This window comes from Erithacus rubecula, assembly GCF_903797595.1.
Source record: "Erithacus rubecula genome assembly, chromosome: 18".
Taxonomy (NCBI): Eukaryota; Metazoa; Chordata; class Aves; order Passeriformes; family Muscicapidae; genus Erithacus; species Erithacus rubecula.
The window spans coordinates 528,925-550,144 of record NC_136670.1 but is presented as its reverse complement, the minus strand read 5'-3'; the positions used below and the strand labels follow the sequence as shown (position 1 = coordinate 550,144).

Below are 21,220 nucleotides of genomic sequence, written 5' to 3'. Positions count from 1 at the left end.
TGGCTGGAATTAGTGGTGTTCTTTGAGGTGGTGAGATACCACAGTGATGATTTGATTCATTCTGCTCTTTCCTGCAGGGCTCCCCTGAGTTCCTTGGGCAGGCCTTTGCTGTCCCACAGGTGAAGCTGGTTGATGAGCCATACAGGAAACCTGCCTTGCAGTTTTTTGATTTCTACAGAGGCACCAAAGCAGCGGGAGAGCTCATTGCCACTTTTGAGCTGATTGAGCTTGATTACAGTGGTTATTTGGAGGTAACAGGCTTGTAGGAAGCTGCACATGGTTGCCAGCTCTCTGAGGAGAGCTGTGTGGGTGAGGAGCTGTTTGCATGGGGCCCACCAGAGGATTCCAAGTTAGAGGCCATATCTGGCTTTCCAGTGAGAGGAGGCTGTGGGGACAGCCTGTGAGCAAGAACTAGAATGAGGGAGAGAAGGGGGCATGGCTTGGCATGGAATAGAAGTGACTTTCATCACCTGCTGTATCCTGGTTCCACCTGTTCAGCCATCAGTGCCTGAGGATGTGGAGCCCAAGGAGCCTGGCTACCTGGAAGACCCCCGTGCTGGACGGTTCATCATCCCTGAGGGCATCCGCCCAGTGCTGAAGGAGTTTCGTATAGAGGTGTGCTGCCTTCTGCTGCTCTGGCTTTCCCCTCAAGCTGCCCCTGGGCAGGGGGCAGGGCTTGGTGAGGGAGTCCAGTTTGGAGCTCAAATGTCCCTGTGAGGCCTGAGCAAATGGCAGGAATGGAGATGCTTGACGTGAGGGGGAAACCATTGGAGTGGTTCAATAGGAAGAGCTGCTGGGCAGAGCAGGCCTGTGCCTCTTCTGGGGACTGTGTCCTGTGGGTGGGGGGTGGCAGCATGAGTAGTAGCATGCCTGCCATGTCTCAGACAGCATCATGTTGTGCTTCAGATCCTGTTCTGGGGCCTGAGGGACCTGAAGAGAGTGAACTTGTTTGAGGTGGATGAACCCCAGGTGATCATTGAATGTGCTGGCAAGAAGGTGGAGTCAGAGGTGATTGTGTCCTACAAGGAGAACCCCAACTTCATTGAGCTGGTCAAATACATGGATGTGGTGAGTGGGAAGGTGGATTCTGCCATGCCAGGGTACACCATGGTGCACTGCCTCACTGCATGGGGCAGGATAGAAGGAGGGGAGCTGCTTCCAGGATTTTTCTCTCCCATGACCACATGGTTCAGCTGCAGAGCAAAATCTTTGTGAAATTGCCCACCAAGAGCCATCTTAGCCATGGCCTGTCACTTCAAGGCTTTGATTTTTTGGGCATAGCTGGAAGGTGCCGGCAGGCTTCTTCTTATGTCATTGTCCTGCTGTAGTCTGATAGCTCAACACAAGTTGGTCACCCTTACCCCTGTGAACCCCATGCATAATTCTTTTGCAGGAGCTCCCAGAGCAGGTGTACCTACACCCTCCCCTCAGCATCTTTGTGGTGGAAAAGCGTGCATTTGGGCGCACTGTGCTGGTGGGTAGCCATGTGGTGTCTGATGTGATGAAATTCTCTCCCAGAGAGCTGGAAGAGGAACCAGAGGATGTGCCCAAAGGTGAGCTGCTCTGAGAGGTTCTCATGGAGACAACAGGCAGGTTTTGCCAATGGCAAAGATCCCTGGCTCTTCCACTCCCTCTTAGCCAGATAGCAAAATCTTCTCCTTGGAATCACAAGGTCATAGAATCACAGAATGGTTTGGGTTGGAAGGGAGCTTAAAGATCATCTTGTTCCACTTTCTGCTGTGAGTAGGGACACCTTCCACTAGACCAGGTCGATCTAACCCCTATCCAGCCTGACCTTGAACATTTCCAGGGATGGGGCAGTCACAGCTTCTCTGGGCTACCTGTGCCAGGGCCTCCCTACCCTCATGGGGAAGAATTTGCTCAATGAGACCTTCATCTTTAGGGAGCTGGTTCACTAGGACCAAGGATTGAAAAGTTTTCAGTTCTCTCACATTGTCAGGTCACAGCCTGTTTATTGGGTAATGGTTTAGCTAAAGAGCTCTATGATAGCAACAGCCAGCACTCCTGATCTGGAAGCATGAAGAAGAAGACAAAGATTGATCCATCTGTAGTTATTTCTGGGTAGGGAAGGTATATATCTCATAATTCTGAACTCCTGGGAGTCAACAACAAGCTGTTGATGATGGTGGTCCATCTCAGTACTGTAGCTGAATTTCCAGCAGATTTTTTGCAGAGTCTACTATGAAAAACTTTAAAATCAATCAGACTACAGTGTTTAACAGGGAAGATTTTCCTGTGGCCAAAGGTAAGAAGTAGTGAATTGAAATAAATGCATGGAAACATGAAGCTTTTTATTTTCATCTCAGCTTGCAATGTTTCATCTCACCGTCTTCCATCTCAGACTGTGGTAAACATTGGACTGGCAGCTAGTGACCCAGTTTCCAGCACTCACTCCCTTAGTTTTGTGAAGGTAAGTGGTGTGTTGGGCCCAACAATTTTTTTTTGTTTGTAAAGCCAAACTGTAGATTAAAAAAATCCAAAAAGTCAAGAAGTTCATTGTTAGGTTTCATCCACCAGGTTTTTCTCTGGACTGAAACAGTCCTCTCTCCTGCCTGCACATGGGCTGTGCCATGTGCTGGGGCTCTGGCACAGGGGCACTGAGGAGACTGAAACAGTCCTCTCTCCTGCCTGCACATGGGCTGTGCCATGTGCTGGGGCTCTGGCACAGGGGCACTGAGGAGACCTGCCTTGTGCCTTGAGAATGGCTTCTTTCATAACAGAGAAGAAACCTGGGGCCACAGGCAACTTCACATCTCCTGTGCTCTGCCTGAATGCTGAGCCTTTGCCAGAGGCTCCTGGGACACTGGAGGAGGGTGCATGGGTGTCCTGGGTGGTCATTTCTTCCCTCTGAACCCTTTTCTCTGTTCTCTTAAGGCTCCTTTGAAGAAAAATCCTATCAGTAAGCTTGTAAAGAAGGAAGAAGCATATGAAGAGGAAAAACCAGAACTGGAAGAACTGGATTGGTGGTCCAAGTACTATGCATCCCTGAAAGAGCTATATAACCAGGTAATATTTTGTGACAACTGCCAGCAGAAGGGAAAATAGGCTGCACTGGTCTGAGGAAGATGTGTTTAACTATACTGAGTGTCACAGGAGCTCTCCTGTGGCATGGATCTGCAGGAAGATGTAGACTTTAGTGCATCAAGCATACTTATGATAGACAGGTATCAAGCATCTACCAGTTGGGCTGATTTCAGCAGGAGGTGGGTATTGAAACATCCCTGAGGCTTGGTGCTCAAGGGGTGCAAGAATGAGGCAGCCTCTGTTGAGGAACTCCTAAAAATGTGATATTGCTGGTTTGAACAGGGACTTTGATACTGCTTACTCTATCCTGCTTATGTCCTAGTATGTGTTATGGGAGCAGATCTGCTCCAAATATCCTTCCTTCCACTGTCAACTTAAATTCCAAACAAAAGAAGCTAGCAGGAGGATATGGGGAGAAGAAAAAGTCATTAAGACACTCATTGGATACTATCCTGCAATGATGTTATTGCTGAATGATTCCATGCTATGTATTACTCTGCTGGCAGGAAAATGTAAGTGTTCTGTATACCTGGAAGGAAAAGCCTTTTCTGTCAGGGATCCGAGGTGAATATTTATCTGTGTTTCAGGCATGCAGTGATGAGGAAGATGCTGAAAATGATGACCTGAATGATGCAGGTGAGTTCTCTACCAATATCCCACTCCTTAGTGGGGAGAACCAAGATTTTATACCATCCCCAAGGGTACTGGGCTTGTGGGAATGGCATCTGTGCAGACAACAACCTTGCAACATTCAGCAACAACATAAAAGTGAGCGGAGAGGGGCTATTTCAAATTGAAAACTAACAGGCTATTTCAAGTTGAAAACACCAAACTTTCCTGAAAAAGAATTTGGAGAATAGTCAGAGAAGTCCTGGAAAATTGTGGAGTCTTATGAAAAAAAGTGTTAAAGCAAGTGCTTTCCTGTGTGGACAGAATGCAGAAAAAAAATCATCTGCAGGGATCATGGGATTGTCTGGGTGAGACTGGGAAGAAGTGGTAGGATGGAGAGAGGATGGTGGACAGGAAAAACTGTCCAGGAGCTAGGCATCAATCTGTGCTCATGGGATACTCACCTGGGTTACAAATGAATTGGGTAACTGAGGGGAACAGAGGCAACAGACAGTAATAACAATCTTTTTATGATCTGAGAACCTTACAGCTCTAGGTTCAGATTTGCAGAGGTGTAAGCAGTGACTCATATAGCTCTGACCTGGGGAAGTGCCAAGTGTAATAATGATGTAAATACAATTTAAGGAGAAGCTGTGAGAGTATCAGCATGCCATTAGCGCCCGTGTAATCTGGAACTTTGGCACATGGGACAAGGACACACCCACTCTGTCCTTGGTTTTGGTGGTGCCCCTGGGAAAGGTCTACACATGGTCTCTCCAGGCTCAGCTGGCTGTCCCAAAAGCAGCAGTGATGCTTTACCCACTCAAACCAGCACGCCAGCAAATAAGCACTCATCCAAAGAGGAGGGTGGTCTCTCCTCTGTGCCTTCCCTGACAGCACCTATGAGCTGGCCCAACCACTGTCCTTCATTTGGTTTCTGCCCAGTTCCTGTCTTGAATAGCAGCCATGCAGGCAAACAGGCAGGTAGGTCTGTGCCATTTTTTCGTCCTCCCACCCATTCAGTCATACCATGCTGGGAAACCTCAGATGCCAGAAGGACACCTGTCACAAACAGCAATAGCCATGACACAGGCTAAAGCCCTGGGTGAAAGCACAAGTTGAGGCTGGGGTAATTTCACATAGAGGCACTTGAAAAATCTGATGGGCAAAATCAGAGTGTTTCCTAATCTCTTACTGTCATTTCTAGATGGAGGGAATTTAAATGCATCTTGTATTGACATGGAAGGAGAAGATGAGGCAGTGATTGAAGCTGAACCTGCTAAACCCAAGAGGAAGCTCATTGCCACCCTTCAGGTGATAATTGGGGTGACCTCTTTCAGCCCTGGCCCTTTGTCCATGTCTTCCTCACTGTCCTACAGTTATGCTGGGAGGAGAACCTGCAGTGTGTGCTGTGCCCCCATCATTGCTGTACTTTGATGCAGCTAGTAAGACCTTAGAGCCAAGCTGAGATGTGCATTCACATCCAAGGCTGGCCCCAGGGACATGCAGGAAAGCAATTAACACCCTGCACTGAATAATACAAGAGTAAGGTAGGACTAGGTAAAATGGTTAAAACAGAGAAAGGATGGTCATTCTGATTCTCCTTGCCTTTAAGATGGCAGGAAAAGGTCCAAAATTACTTTCTACTTATTTCAGATCTACAACTCTGAGCTGGAAAATGAGTTTGGTAATTTTGAAGACTGGTTGTGTATTTTCCCCCTTCATCGTGGCAAAGCAAATGATGATGAAGATGGAAATGAGGATGAACATTATGTGGGGAAGTACAAGGTACTGCTTCATTTGGATGATGTTTGTGCTGCTTGTGGAAGAAGATCCTTATGACCTGTATTTAGAGTCAACACTAGTAAAACCTTGCAGAGTGCATGAGTGTGCAGATTGGGCTGCAACATGGCCATGGTACTGTTACTGCCTGTTGAAGCAATTGTACTGTGGTTCTACTATTGTTAGCTTATAAACCCATCCAATTCAGATTTTTTAGCTGCTACAATGAGAAAGCATGAAGCATAAAGGACTCATTCTGGTTGTGGCCTCTGGGTATAGTCGGTACGCATATAAATATTATATAAGTAAGCTCACTGGTTTTAAAATTAGCAGAACTTATTTAAAAGAAGCATCATCCTCCCATCCAGGAGCTCTTGAAGACTCTGTAATACCACCTACAGAAACTGTAGTTGTCCCTAGACCACCTTTGATGTCCTCTGTCTTTGGCAGTCTAAAGTGCCTAGATCTGACATTGGCAGTGGTATGACAGTCTGCAGCCCAAATTGCAAGCAGGGATTGACAGGGCCATGTGGGCATGATTGGACCTTTGGGAAGGACTGTCCCCATGGGCACAGAGTGTCTGTGGTCTGCATGGGGAAATTACTCTGATTTTGGCAAGTGAAGCTGGAGACTCCAGTCCTTTCTGAGATATTCCCATTTATATCCAGCTGTTCCTTAAAAAGTGTTTTCTGCAGGGCTCCTTCTATGTCTACCCTGCTGAAGAAGCTGCTACAGAACCCAAGGTTTCCCGGGGCATTCCAAGGAACAGACCCATCAAAGTTCTTGTAAGAGTTTACATTGTTAAGGTAAGTCTCTGGTGGAGGTGGCAGTAATGTTTGGCAGTTGCTCCCCTCCCTGTGGACCTTCTGCCATTCTCTGCTCATTAAAAGTGGCTCATTAAAGAGCAGTGGCACTTGTGAAAAATCTGATGCTGGCTTGAAGCCTCTGCCAGTGAGCAACATCTACATTCTTTCCATGGAGAGTCTTCCATGCTTTGTAGCTTGAGGATGGGCATTTCTTGACTCCTCACATCTGCTTTGAGATCATGAACAAGTGGGTCCACAGCTGAAGGCATGACTGCCGTGTAGAGTGAGGATTTCTGTTGGGAACAAGTGGCTGTTTCACTGCTGGGGTAGTTGCTGGAGGGACCTGACCAAGCAGGCTTGGGTGGTGTCAGGCCTGTGCAGTGTTCTTGAGCAGGTTGCTCTCCACAGCCATGTATAGTAGTACCTTTTGTATATTCTAGGCTACAAATCTGTCTCCAGCAGACCCCAATGGCAAAGCAGACCCCTATGTGGTGGTGACTGTGGGGCAGCAGCAGAAGGACACAAAGGAACGATACATCCCAAAGCAGCTCAATCCTGTGTTTGGAGAGTATGCAAGAAGCTTTCATCTAGCAGGTTTAATAAGAACAGTGCAAATCTGGGGCTTGCAATGTGGCTCACCATGTAAGGTCTTTCTTGCTTTCTGATGGAGAACTTTGTGCTTTAACACAAGGCTCCTGGACATGTCTCTTGCCTCCAGCTAACTCAGGAGTTATCATGCTTTGGGTTAGGAGGCAAGCACACCCAAGCACTTAATTTAAAATTGGAATCCAAGCATTGGAGAGCTTTTTCCCTAACTCCAGGCCCTCTATCTGAGCCATACAAAATAATTCCTTTGTTTGAACATGCATACTGAAAATTGCACGTACTGAATTTAGAGAGAACCAAAGTTTATCAGATGTCTTTAATCTGTCAAATACAGTTCTTGAATGTGTATGATTATCAAAGCAGAGCATGTGTTTCATTTCCATTTTCTTTGCTAATTGTACTTTCCCTGTTTGATTCTGTCCAGAGTTGTGGAGCTGACAGTCTCCTTTCCTATGGAATCAGAACTCACTGTGGCAGTATTTGACCATGATTTAGTTGGATCTGATGATCTGATTGGGGAGACCAAGATTGACTTGGAGAATCGATTCTACAGCAAGCACAGGGCCAACTGTGGAGTGGCTGCACAGTATGACTTGTAGGTACCAGGGTGACACATTAAGGCCATAGACATTCTTCTCACCTGCCACGTGTGGGTAACAGAGCTCCTCCTGTTCTGCAAGACAGAATGTACATTTGCAGGTGCTCCACAGATTCACTACAAGTCACATGGATAACTGTCTCTTTAGACACCTACCAGCTTCCTGTGATAATGGAAATAAAATACTGCAAACCAATATACCTTGCATGATATAGCAAAAAAAAATTCTTTATTGCTTACACATTGGTGTTGTGTGAGAAAAGTGCTTCCTTGACTCTGACCTCTTTCAGAAAGTACAGCAGTTTCTCTGGCAGCATTTTGTAAGCAGCAGCACTCAGGACATCTGATTTCCTTTGGCCTTCTTCCATATGGATTCTCCAGTGTCTTTGGCCACTTTTCTGCAAGTTTCTCATACTCTATTCTTGGAAAATTAGATATTGGAATGGAGTTGAGTAGCCAGCACAGTTAAAGCCTCTTTCTCACTTAGAAATTGCATCTAGAATTGCTCCTGCTGCTAGCATTATTTCTACTCTCAGAAAGTAATAGTTCTGTGGGGTGAAAATCCAGCTTGTTCTCTGTCAAGTCAGAGTTTGTTCAGCTTTTCATTCATTAAGATTTTTTGTAATCTTTTTAAGCCCAGTGTTTTCCCAGTGAAAATTTAAGCAGGCTTCTAGTGACATAGCCTGTGCTTTGGGAAGGAAGGTTGTTCAACAACCTCGAAAAGAAAATTAAACTGAAAAAGTTCTTGATATTTTCTTTTCATGCAGAAATGGCTACAACATGTGGCGAGATGCTTTTAAACCCACACAGATCTTGGACAGTTTATGCAAGAAAAACTCAATCCCTGCTGCAGAGTACAGATGGGAGGAGATCAAAGTGGACAATAAAATATTCAAGGTCCCTCCAGAGGCTTTTCCTGAAGGTACAGAGGGCTTGTTGAACTGGTCCCTTGAACAGCTGCCTGTGCTCAGCAATGCACGTGCTGGTCTGGGAGCTCACAAGCCTCTCTTCCCCGAGGTGTCCAGGCTGCCTTCCCCACTCTGTGCCCTGCCTGGCCTGGATTTTTGGGTCACTGACAGGTGCATCCTTGGTTCAGTGCCCTCATTTCAGTGGACACTGTTGCACTGGGAGAAGATGGGATCCAGCCCTTTAGATACCAAGTTGCTTCCCAGGCAATGGGTGGAACAAAGTAAACCCCCACAATGCATGGCAGTGTTGGTCATGGAGGTTTGTTGTATGCTGGCATATTTTGGTGGCTGGTACTGTCAAAAAGCTGTACCTTCTGCTTATGATCACTGTCAGCAAGATAATTAAGTCCTGTTCGAGGTTATGGGTATTTTGAAGTTTTTGCCTTTTTTTTTTCCCTTTGGTATGTTGTGGGGTTTTTTTGTGGTGATGGGTTTTTGGTTTTCTTTAATATTTTTGGGTTTTTTTTGTTTGTGGGTGTTGTTTTGTTTTGTTTGGGGTTTATTTTGGGGGGAGGGGGAAGGGGAAGGGAGTGTTCTTTCAGTCTTCTTTCCTTTTTTTAGCTGACTTTGTCCAGGAATGCTCTGTGCTTCCAGTGGCTTCAGGTGCCTTGGATGATTCCACACTGCTCCTGTCTACTGTTGATCTCCACCTTGTGGGCAGCTTCTACTTCTCATTTGCTGTTTTCTTTCCTTCTAACTGGCATTACAAACCCTGAGCCAGGGCCACAGATGTCCAAGAATACACCAACCTTTCACAGCTTCCACCAGCAGTGATGGAGAACTTCCCTCACCAAAGGCCAGGCTCTGCTGCAGCCAACACCTTTGCAATTGAATTCAACCTCAAGGAAAGTCAGAGCAGATGTGGTCCACTTGCAGATGGCTGAGTACTGCAAGACAATGCTATGTAGCCTGTAGGAAGGATAATCCCTGGCCTTACCTGCTGAGAGTGAGGATACACATATGGCAGACTTTACTTTCTCCTTGTTTCAGTGCAGCTGTTCTTAAGTTTTCTGGTGGTTTCTATGACTTATGCAAAGAAGAGAAAAGAAATGCTACTCAGGAGAGGGCAAGGAGCCTCCAAAAGCCCTTTCCCCCTTTTGTTCAGGTCACTGGTTAGCTGGGAAGGGAGAAACAAGGTGCTCTCATGGTGTTTCCCAGACAGCTGCAGCTGGTGCCCTGTGAACCTCTGCTGTGCTTGAGCACTGCTTGGAATGGTTTAGGTCTCAGACTGATATCCAAGGGGCAGATGCACTCCATAAACCCAGGAGTGGGTGGGTCATTATGCCCTCACCTGTTGACTCTGTCTTTTCTGCCACCAGCAAGATTTGGTTTTGAACTGCCATTTGGCTTCACTGTGCCAAAGGAGCCAATTACTAATTGTGTTCATTAACAGAGAGCACAGCTGCATGTCTTTAGGGTGGCAGGTAATGCTTCCCAGTAGTACTTCTCTGGTGAAAAGTAATTCACAGATGTAGGGACTTAACGTGCCCCAGAGGGTCATGTCCTCCTCAGTGTCTCTTGGATCTTTTTTCCCAGGACCAGAATAAATTATTTTTGCCCCTTCCATTGCATTTCTCTTGGCTTGTTTCCTTCCTGCCTCTTTCATCACTGCAACGTATTGAACTCACTCCCTTCATCTTTGCCCTCCTGCTTCTCCCCATTCATTTTTCTGGAGAGGTGCTTGTTTGCCAAGTCCATCCTCTCCTGTTACTTGTGCTAATGACTGATGTCCTGACATGACTCTTGCTGGCCAGAAGCCTTCATCTTCTCCCTGGCTGTGTTCTGCTGCAGAGGCCTCTGTGAGGAACAGGAGAGAAGTGGCAGATGAGAACCTGGTGGATGATGAACATAAGGCTCTGTATGTCCTGCAGCACTGGGAAGAGATGCCAGGATATGGGTACAAGCTGGTCCCAGAGCATGTGGAAACACGCTCTTTGTACAACCCAGAGAGCCCCGGGCTAGTGCAGGTGAGATGTGTTTCTGTGCCAAACCTCTTGTTTCAGGGAAGGACCTTCTGGACAGCTGATTTCCAGCATCCCCGCCTCTGGTCTCCTGTGAATCTTATGTATTGTCCCCTCTCTGGGTGGGTGACTGGAGTTGTGTCTGTGGATGGCTGGCCCATCTGTGAAGTGAGGCCATGGTTGTCCTTTGCTCACATCTATCCTCTGACCTCTCATGATGCTTCTTTCCTCAAGGAACTTCTGCTCATTGATGCTGTGTTCATAGTGTTGGTGATCCAGAATCCTTCCTGTCTCTGCAGACCATTTAGCCCTGCTCTGATGAGGATGTGTGGCACTAGACCTGCTCTGCTTTTGAGCCCTGCCACCATGCACCCCTGTGGGTGATGATATTCTGGCCTACACCTGCCTCCTCTGCATTGTCCCTCATCACTGCTGTTTTGCAAGAACCTTGTTCTGCATCCTTGTCTTCGCCCTGGCTAGAGAAGAAACCTTAGAGAATCCAGAAACCTGGCTAGAGGATCCATCCTTAGTTTTGTGCAATGCAGTCACCTCAACTCACCATTTTAATGTCCTGCACTAAAATCTGTTCCCTTGGGTGCTGGAGGTTTGAACAAAGCAGAGTTCTGCAGTCATCATGGCTTTGTTTGGCATGTTTGGGGGGAGAGCAGAGTGAGACCCATCACTTCTTAGTTTTGTTGGTTTTGCTTAAGCATTGCATCACCGTATGCTCCTCATTATGACAGAGGGATATGTTTGCCTCTGTTTGAAATTGATTCACTGTATGTGAAATGGATATGTTTGCCTCTGTTTGAAATGGATTCAGTGTAGGTGAAATGGTTTTTCTTGGCAGCAGAAATAAGCAGTCTTTCACAGTCCTATTTTTTTTCCCTGTGTAAAATCCAATCTCTCAAGTGCTGGGAATGGAGAGAGCCAAGCAGGGGCTTTCTGATGAGAATTTTCCTTGCAGGAACAAGCCCTTGCTCCTTGGAGAGTGGTCTGTTGTTTGAAGTGTCTTTGCTGTCTTCTCTCATCAGGGCTCCTTGCACATGTGGATTGACATGTTTCCAAATGATGTCCCTGCACCACCACCCATCAACATCAAGCCACGACTGCCTGTCAGGTAGAACCTGTGGGGCGCCAGGCCTGGGGCTCCTGGGGTGCAGGGGAGGATCAGTGTCCCTTGCTGTGCCTGGTGGGATGTGCTAAGGGTCAGTGCTGGTGTGGCATGTAGCCCTCTTTGCTCCAGCTCTGACCACATGATGTTCTCTTGAGTGTATTATCCTGGGCCATCAGAGCTTCAGCTGCACAAAGGTTTGGGAAAGGGCAGGTTAATTGTCTCTAGAGCTGGACATAAAGGTAATAGAAACCCTGGCCTGAGCTACTTATCAAACTCTATTCTGGCTAGTAGACAGATGTCTTTGGGAGTCCAGAGAAGTGCAGGTGAAGGATGAAATCTGCTGTTTTCAAGAATCTACTGGTACTTTTGAGATGGAGGGTCCAGATTACTCTTAGATGTGCACCTGAAAGGACAAGAGATAATGAACACAAATTGCAGCAAGGGAAACTCCAACTGAATATAGGGAAAACATTTTCCCAGTGAGAGTGAAGCTACCCTGATTCCAGGGACAGATTGACTCAGATGTGTAGGGACATCCATCCTTGGTGATATTAAAAACTGATGCTGACAAGGCCCTGATCAATTGGCCTACTATGAAGCTAGAGCAAGAATTTGGACTAGATACTGCAGAGATCCCTTCCTGCCTAAGGTTTTCTGTGCTCCTATGGCTTAGTACAGCTGGGAGGATTTCCCATGCACCAGGGATTTGATTCGCAAAAGCTACCTGTATTGACTGTGGGTGTTTGTCTTGCAGGGTTGTAGTGTCTAGAAAGGGTTTGTGGCTGGGATTGAGACTGCTGGGCTGTGCTTGGTGGGAGGAGCAGGGGGAGCCACACTGCTGGGAAGGTTCAAGTCCTGCTGCTCTGGCATTGTGCTGTGGGTTTGATCTGCCCTCCCAGGCATCAGGAACAAGGACATGTGTCTCACCTCTGTGTCCTTCCCACAGCTATGAGCTCCGTGTGATTATCTGGAACACAGACGATGTGATCCTTGATGATGTCAACCCAGTAACAGGAGAGCCTTCCAGTGACATCTATGTGAAAAGGTCTGGTGGGAAGACCAGAGCCTGGCTGCCCTGCTCCCTGCCCTGCCCCACACACTCCCTTGCCTCCTCTGAACCTCTGCTCCTCCTTGCCTTGGTGTGAGATGCCCACTTCCTCTCCGTGGGCTGCTGTAATCCCAGAGATATTGTCCAGGTGTTGCTCTGGTTTGACCCTTTCTTGCTACCTCATGCAGTTCAGTGCTTCCATCCTTTTGCTCTGCCTTTTAGGCTGCTGACAAGGGTAGAGGGTAACTGAGTTTCTTCTGCAGCTGGATAAAAGGTCTTGACCATGACAAGCAGGAGACAGATGTACATTTTAACTCTTTGACTGGGGAAGGCAATTTCAACTGGAGGTTCATCTTCCGCTTCAATTATCTACCGACTGAGAAGGAGATCACCTACAAGAAGAAGGACTCAGTCTTTTCCATGGAGGAATCAGAATTTCGGGAACCGGCTGTTCTGGTCCTCCAGGTCTGGGATTATGACAGGATTTCAGCAAATGACTTTCTAGGTATGGTGTTACCTGCTGGAAGTGAGGTGACCTGTCCCTTACCTTACTAGAGTGCTACAACATTTCCCTGGGGTTCAGCTCTCTGAGAAGGGACACTGGGGCCATCAGATCTCTTCATTCAGCAGTCACCTGGGCTGGTTTTTCACACCTGAGCTATAGACAGAGCGTGGAGATAGGCACCTCCCCTACACAGACATGCAGTGCTTGCATGCTTGTCCCAGGGCCTTGGTGTATTTTTTCAGGGCCTGTCACACCACAGGACTTCCAGGTTCTGCTTCCTCACAACCTTTCCAATAAACTTGCTTGTTTTCTATGCTCTTAGATATGCAGATCTCAAAGTCTGGGCCTAAGAGCATTTTCCCCAGGACCTTATGTTTTGGACACAGGTACAACCTGTGAGACTATTGACAGCCTTTGTGAGACTATTGGCACTTGAGTTGCAGTGTCCCATTTCTGGGGGCTCAGAGCTCCCTGGATGCTCTGGTACTTCTTTGTAATCAGACCTGCTGAGCTGGGCATACAGCAAGGCCTGGTGCCAAAACAAAGCTGGTGGTGATTCCCTACACATTATGCTAGCACAAGTACTGCTGATTCTCTCCCACTTCTGCTATCATCCCCAAGCTTATAGCACTCTGTTCAATTATTTCTCCCTTCTTCAAATGTTAACCTCACTATTAAAAAGCAGTCCCTTTCCCCTACTATCTCCTGGGCATGTTTAAATTCCTTTTATACTAAACTTTTCATAGTGTATTTCAGCAGCTTTAGTGCATGAGGTACTTCCAGCGGTTCAGCCACAAAGAACTGAGGCACTGAAGAAAGCATTAGCAATTCCAATGATTAAACTCAGGAACTTCTAGATAGTAAGGAGCTTCTGCAGGGTTTATTGCAATCTCCTCCCCCAAGCAGGGCTGGATGCACTGTAGGTCAGGTTGCTCAAGAGATTTTCTGTGTGGATTTTGATTATCTCCAAGGATGGATTCCCAGCAGCCTTCTCTATGACCCTTTCCTGGCTGCACCTTTCTCACAATTCTCAGGTTTTTTTACTTGCAGCATTTTGTATCTGTTGCCTTATGTGCTTTCATTATCCATTTCTGAGAAGAATCTAGCTCCATCTGCTCTGTCAGTTCGTTTAGGCTGTGAGGGATGCAGTAAGATCTCCCTCTTGACCTCTCTTTTCTGGGCTGAACATAAATTCGTTTCTCATCCCTCTTTCTCTGGCACCCACTACAGGCTTGACTATCTCAGCCACTAAACACTGTTGAGTTGACACCTTTCTTGTATTGGAGGTCCAAAACTGGGCACTGTATCCAGATGCAGTCTTAATAGGAACTGAGCAGAGAACACTCATATCCCTTGTCTGCTTTTGCCAGTACAGACCAGGATGTGGTAAGATTGTTTTGTTGCAAAATGGGACAGGAGCTCATTCCAAGCAGAACAGAGGCACAAGGCCAAACAGAGAGATGAACTGATGCTGTTGCAGGTCTAAGACAAACCTGAAACCTTTGAAGAATTTATAATTTTAAAGAATTATGATTTTATAATTTTAATTGACATTTCCAGGAATTAGAGAGAGGAAGATGAGCTTGAACATGTGAGGAGAGCAGGGTGGGACATGATGAAGGGGTGAAAATAACTGACCATATGAACTCAGTAAACAGCCCATATCAAAAACAAGATGAGACCTGGGACTTCTGCCTCTTGGTCTCTAACTTCTGAGGTCGTCCTTTCTTATGCAGAATTTCAGGTTCTCCTGAAAGGTTCTGCTAGATCATTACAGCAGCTGGCACCTGCTCATGACGATTGGGAGTGTGGAAGAAACAACCAAATGTCATGTGGGGCTGACCTCAGGGTTTTATCATGTGGTCTCCTCTGTGCCTGCAGGCTCCATCGAGCTGAAGCTCCATGACATGGTGCGGGCAGCCAAGAGCTCTGAGCATTGCACCATCAAAATGGCCAAGGAGAACGCAGCACCTCGATTCTCCCTCTTCCGAAACAAGCGCATGAGGGGCTGGTGGCCCTTCATCAAACTCAGAGATCAAGAAGATGACAAGAGAGAGGAAAGAGAGTACAAGAAGAAAAAGAAAAAGAAGTGGAGCAGCTCAGTCAAACCAGAGGACATGGAACTCACAGACCCCAGTGGGAACAAGTACCTCCTGACGGTAAGGTTGGGGTCTGGCACTGGTGAGCACAGTGTTTTGCCTCTGTAGGATGTGTGCCTGTAAAACAGGCTGCCATATCAAGGCAAAGGCAGTGACCCAGCTTTTGCAGGATCCTGAGGGCTTTTTCCAACAAATGCCAATCCCACACTTTGTCTACCCTGTAGAACCAACTGCCATGGCATGCAGGGGTGTCTGACTTCATGTGTTCCTCTGAGCTTCCCATAGAGCAGTGTTCCATGAGGGGAGCTGTCTTTAGGAATTTAGTGTTCCACTGAAACACCCCAGACCATGTTCCCCTTGCTCACTCCTACTCCAAAGCAAGAGGCATGTATCTCCCCATCAGCCAGTCAGGACAGCAGCAGAAGCCTGGGTCTCTGCTTGCCCAAGACAAGCAGGTGACAACTGACCAGGGACAGACTTGCTCCTCATACCCCTACTACTTGATCACTGTGTGTCCCCAAGAGTGAATTTTGCTCAGTGCCACTGTGGGAGGGTGCAGACAAATCAGGTAGTTGGGCAGTTCATTACAATACAATTCCTTGTCTGCAAAACAGTTTCTTTCCAGGTCACAGTTTCCACTGACTGTGAAGTAAGACTGTAGTCAATGGAGAAAAAAGCTCTGAGCCATCTGTAAGTGGAACTGGGAGAAAAATACTCTATGGCAGGACGTGTGGTCACAGGTTGGTCTGTGAAGCAACATATTCAACTGTGGCTCAGACATATTGTCCCTCCAGGGTAAGGTGGAAGCAGAGTTCCAGCTGCTGACTGTGGAGGAGGCCGACAAAAGTCCTGTTGGCTTGGGCCGAAAAGGGCCTGAACCCCTGGAAAAGCCCAAGTGAGTATCTGTATTATCCCCTTCAGGATGCACAGACAGTGCTGCATTCTCAGCAGCTGTTTGTATGGAAACCAGGAGTATTGGCATGTTAAGAAGCCAAGAGCAAACACTGAGGCCCTGTGCAGTGAGGTCTGCAGAACCAGGATTGCCAGGGCTTCCCAGAGCTCAAGTGGGTCCACAGGACCTGAGGCTGCAGCAGCTGGCCCAGGGTTGATGTCAGGAAGCTGGTCAAGGTAGCTGTGCCATAACATTGCTTGTACAATGGTCAGGTCTGTCTGTGTGAAGGGATCCCTTGTGTATGAGGGTGAAGGACAGCTTTACTCTGGGGACACTGGGGAACTGTTCCAACAGTCCCGTCCTGTTGTTTCTGGCATTTCCACAGGCAGTGAGTTAATTGTAGCTCCTAGACTGATCCTGCCTGGAAGCGGCAGAAAGAGCTGGTGATTCATGAGGATAGCAGCACATCAAAGCAGAAGGGCCAACGTGGTGCTCTGTGGATAGAGCCTGTGCTTATCTTTTCTTCTCTTCCTGTTCTAGTCGGCCCAAAACATCTTTCAACTGGTTTGTGAATCCCATTAAGACCTTTGTGTTTTTTATATGGAAGCGGTACAAGAGATACATAATTATGCTGATTATTGTCACTGCTCTGACAATCTTCCTGGTTCTTTTGGTCTACACCATGCCTGGATACATCAGCGAGAAGATCATCAATGGATAAATGCTCTCCAGCAGCAGACTACTCAAAGACAGGGGTGATTGTGGAGATAGGATCAGAAAGTTTAATGAAACCCTGCGGGTGCAGAGACAGCCTAGAGAGACAGACACCTGCAGAAGTGAGCTGTGTTTACCTCATGAATAAAAGCTCCTTGGCTACTCTCTCTGATACCTGTGGTTTTTATCTGCTTTCTGGAGCTGGAAGACAACCTGTTTCTTTGTGTGGTACAGGCTGATCCTTGTTCAGCAGTCCTCACTGCTGCCCCTTTGCCCTTCCTCCTGAGCAGTACAGCAACAAGGACGACACTGGGACAACATGGGGTCATGAGTGTCCATCTGTATTTGGTGTTGGGCTGATGTGAACTTAATAAGACTTCTTGTCAGCATGGTTTCTGGTGCACCAGGGTTCTTGTCATCTGCACAGGCACCCTCTGCCACGATCTGATGCCAGTGGAGGTGTTTCAACCAGGCCTTTGAGAGGATCGATTCCTTCTGAGAGGTGCAGATGATGCTCAGTGGGGCAGCAGCTTTTGCAAAGAATTTAACTGACTGCAGTTTTATAGCAAGGGTGCCTGCCTCATGGCCTTTTGAGTGGAACATGAATAGAGTATCTTTTGGGGAAAAAACTGTCTGGGCAGAGCCAGGCAGGTAGAGGTGAAGCAGTGAGGACTCTGGCTGGACATGAAGTCAGAAGTCACTGTGGGGCAGACATGATGTTCCCCCAGTGAGTCTAGGTTTCAGCCATGGGGCGGGGACCTCAGGATGGCAAAGAGGGAGGCCTCTCTTCCTCTAGGAGACCTTCGGGCTGCAAGATGGGGGTGAAAAGGCTGCAAAAAGGGCTCAGGTGCCTTCTTGGGGCTACAGGAAAGCCCTGGACTGTGACAGTGCTGCATCGCTCACAGTTTTTCTACAGGGCCTATTGGGTGGGATGTTGCCTTCATAAATACTGCCTGGTCATCCCCAGCAGTGCCCAGTACACCCCAGCAGCCACTGGTCCATTCAAACAAGCTCAGTGCACTCCAGCATAGCCAGTGCACACCTCCAGAGAGCCCTCTTGGCTCTTCAGGCCGTGCCCAACCACATTTCACACCACACCACCTGTTGAAACTCTGGCATTGGTCTTCTCAAAGCAGATGAAGCCGGTGAGTTTTGGTGTCCTTCCTCTTGTTGCTTCAGCTTTTCCCGAGGCCTGGGGCCAACAGAGTGGTTTCCATGGTTCCCACAGGTCCTGGCTGGTGGTCTCCTGCGGATTGTCTGGTCTCAGACCAAAATGATGCCAAACAGTTCAGGAAAAAACACCCAAAAGCTGCCAAAGGATTCCTGCTGCAGTCTCTCCAGGACAGGCAAAGAGGGGAAAAGAAACATTGTTTAAGCTAACAAAAAACCCAAGCTAGTTAAGTAACAAGTCCCTCCGGCTCTGCCTAGTACACCAGAGGCCTCTGACAACCCCCTCTGCTTGTGCCCTGGTGAGCAGCACCAAGGTGGGTTGCAGATACCAAGGGACCATTGCTCAGCATGTCATGTCTGTTTTGCCAGTGAGACCCTGGGCATGTTCCATCAGCTGGACAGTTCTCTGGGTTGTGGCAAGGTCAAGCCAACCTGGGATAGGGGATGATCCAGTAGCTTAGGTAAATCTTTAGTCTATATCAACCTGACAGTAAAAATAGCTGTCATGTTGTAATTCAAAATGTTACTGTATTACATTTCTTTCTGTACTCAAAAATTCTTACTGTCTCTTTAGGACCTTGCAGATAGAACACTTGGGGACTGGGGTTCTATTGCTGGCAGTCTTAAAATTGATGCTCTCAGGAAGCTTCTTCCCTTGTGGTATTTGTTTCAGTGGCCATTTGGTCTTTGCTTAAGCAGGGTGTTGGGGGTTGGGTTTTCTTTCACTTGTTGCATGTGAAATTTTCCCTATTGACATGCTAAGAAGCACTGATGACTGGGTACTAGAGACGGGAGAGGGGGAACCCCTCTGGATTTTGGGAGTTTCTCTCGGAGGGAGGGGGACAGTGCGAGATTACAAGCAGGTAAAGAAGAGCAGGGGGACAGCTGCTCTCGCTCGCTCTTGGCTTTGGAGGAGCAAGGTCGCTGCTGTCGCTGCTACCGCCGCCATCCCAACACCAGGAGCTGCCTCTGCTGCTGGATCCCGCACCCCGGCCCTGCCAGGACACGCTGCCATTTCAGTTTGCTGTTGGCGAGCGCCCTGCTGGAGCCGCGGGCCCGACCCTGCCCGGTTGCTGAGCAAAGCCTCTCTCCTCCATCCCTTCCCGCCCGGGCCCCGCCGCCATCGCCGCGCGCTGCCCGAGCCGCGCCACAGCGCCCCCTGCAGCCGCGCGGGGATCAGCGCCCCGCCCCGCCCCGCGGGAGCCGCCAGCGCTCCCTGCCGGCCGTGCCGGGAACTGCACCGAGGGCAAAGAGCCGCGGCCGGCAGCGCCGGCACCGGGCTCCTGCTCTGGCCGCTGGAAATGCCATCGCTGCTGCTGGTTTGTTTGCCTTGTGCACACACTAGTAAAGAGCTGTTATTCCCATCCCCATATCTCTGCCTGAGAACCCCTTGATTTCAAAATTACACTGATTCGGAAGAAGGAAGTTTACAGTCTGCATTTCAAAAGAAGACCCTGTTTTCCCTAGCAGTCTTTTCAAACCAAGACACAGAGGTTTCCTCTTTTATTTTCTGTTTTCTTGGAGTTTTTTTTCTTCCCTTGTCGTGCAGACACTGCAGTTAGCGGTTTCCTTTCCACAGCCTGCCTGTGACGCGCTGTGAGCAGCCCCATTCCAGGACACAGAACTAGAGGAGTAATCTCTCTGTTCCGTGGCAACTGGGGTTTGCAACTGTAGCCGCTTGTAAAGACTGCATTTCACAACTAGAAACTGTTTTGAAGCGAACTTGGGGAATTCTGCCAGCAGCAGAAACAATGAGCGAGTTCCCGGGGTCGGGGCACCCCATGCCAGTGCTGTTTAGGGCCTTTGCTCCCCTCGGCCGCAGAGCAGAGCGCAGTAGCAGCAGAGCAGTGAACAGCAGGGGGAAGCAGCACATCGCCGCAGGAGCTGGCGAGTTTGATCCGCCTCTAAAGCTCTCCGTAGCTCTTGCCTTCCCAGGAGGGGCTGCTGCCATACTATCTCTTTGCTACTAGGGACATGCAGTCGGATGGAAGTTGCCATTTGATAAGGGAAGGGTGTGACGCCATCTTCCCTTTGTGTTTCGGCCGTATGGCCGCCTCTGGTGGACACCATTTTGGAAATGCAAATTTCCAGCATTTCAAATCTCTGTTCCTGTGAGGTTCATGAGTTTTAACAGTTTGGCATCTAGCAGTTATTTACTGCCTTTTTTTTTTTTTTTAATTTTTAATTTTTTTTTTTTCCCCTTACCTGTTGCCTTTCTTTTTGTTAGTCAATTGTTCTTGCTGCAGAACTCCAGGACCACTAGGGTGGGAGCTGCATGGCGCCTACATGGGCTCAGCCAGGGCAGAGAGGCTGTGGGGCCTTCTCTTCATACATGGGGAGGAGAGTTCACTGCTAGCATTGTGCACTTTGGTAGGTGAATGTGCACACCACTCTGGATGAGGAAGCTGGTGTTTGACCCATGGCCAGGTGATGATGCTTTGCTGCTTGCTCACAGGTCAGTTTGCAGACCCTAAAAATGTTGCAGGCAGGGAGCAGTTTCTTGTACAGCACATGCTGCCAGCCAGCCCTGTCTGGCCTGAAGTAACTGGTGACAGTGGCAACAGCAGAACACAGAAATAATGTCATAGAACAGTTAGAAAAGGAAATAAATACTGGGCAATTTCATTTCCTTCACAGTGGGTGAGCATTTAAGGGGTGTCCCAGGAAGCTGGGCAGAGAGGGTAGGTGAGAAGGCATCCTGTGCCTGCCACTGTTCTTTGTGTTGTATCACTACAGGTGGCACATGGAATGCTGTTCCAGAGGTAACCAAGTACATGGGTGCTGGCCCCATGCCTGCTGCTGGTCCTGTGGCAATGTTTCTGAGACCTCACAGGTGGCACTGGTCCCGTCTTGGGTTCCCTCCTTCCTCCACACCCTCCTGCTTGTCCTCTGCATAGGCCCTACCAATAGCTCTGCATTGTTTCACTACAAGGCAGCCACAGAACCTCTGCTGATGGGTGCAGACCACAAGCTCTCCTTGGATGTACTTCAGTGGTGGCTGTTTAGGCAACAGACAGGAGCTTGTGGGTCTTACCAGGCTCCCTGAGTCCATCTGCAGTGGGGCACGGCCAAGAACATATACGATGGGGATAAAAGGACAGAGAGATCCCAGCTTAGCTCTTCCTCCACCTTGTATCCTGCCCCTTGGGCTTTTTGCACCCTTTATATCCCATCTAATGCCTAATATCCCATCTGTTTTTTCTTTCCTTTCCCAGGTCTCTGCTAGGAGAAATGAGGCTCTGTCTCCCTTTGGTTTACTGGTGAAAGTCCTAATGCTGCATGTCACTGCAACTGCTCCCC

The 21,220-nt window shown here is 48.2% G+C and overlaps 1 protein-coding gene across 1 annotated transcript in view; it reads left to right on the top strand.

The window, feature by feature from the left end:
• The window catches only part of LOC306809612 (fer-1-like protein 4), a 37,958-nt gene extending 21,034 nt beyond the window's left edge, over positions 1 to 16,924 (top strand). The window contains exons 26-45 of the mRNA XM_079321281.1: positions 78 to 251; positions 499 to 615; positions 907 to 1,068; positions 1,394 to 1,553; positions 2,328 to 2,431; positions 2,896 to 3,027; positions 3,633 to 3,681; positions 4,862 to 4,968; positions 5,311 to 5,442; positions 6,132 to 6,242; positions 6,683 to 6,810; positions 7,273 to 7,443; positions 8,214 to 8,368; positions 10,206 to 10,381; positions 11,410 to 11,495; positions 12,439 to 12,537; positions 12,804 to 13,045; positions 14,927 to 15,204; positions 15,939 to 16,039; positions 16,577 to 16,924. Of these exons, the coding sequence (XP_079177407.1) occupies positions 78 to 251; positions 499 to 615; positions 907 to 1,068; positions 1,394 to 1,553; positions 2,328 to 2,431; positions 2,896 to 3,027; positions 3,633 to 3,681; positions 4,862 to 4,968; positions 5,311 to 5,442; positions 6,132 to 6,242; positions 6,683 to 6,810; positions 7,273 to 7,443; positions 8,214 to 8,368; positions 10,206 to 10,381; positions 11,410 to 11,495; positions 12,439 to 12,537; positions 12,804 to 13,045; positions 14,927 to 15,204; positions 15,939 to 16,039; positions 16,577 to 16,757 (2,865 nt within the window). The 3' untranslated portion in view covers positions 16,758 to 16,924. The remainder of the gene's footprint in view (positions 1 to 77; positions 252 to 498; positions 616 to 906; positions 1,069 to 1,393; positions 1,554 to 2,327; positions 2,432 to 2,895; positions 3,028 to 3,632; positions 3,682 to 4,861; positions 4,969 to 5,310; positions 5,443 to 6,131; positions 6,243 to 6,682; positions 6,811 to 7,272; positions 7,444 to 8,213; positions 8,369 to 10,205; positions 10,382 to 11,409; positions 11,496 to 12,438; positions 12,538 to 12,803; positions 13,046 to 14,926; positions 15,205 to 15,938; positions 16,040 to 16,576) is intronic.
• The last annotated feature ends 4,296 nt before the right edge of the window (positions 16,925 to 21,220 follow it).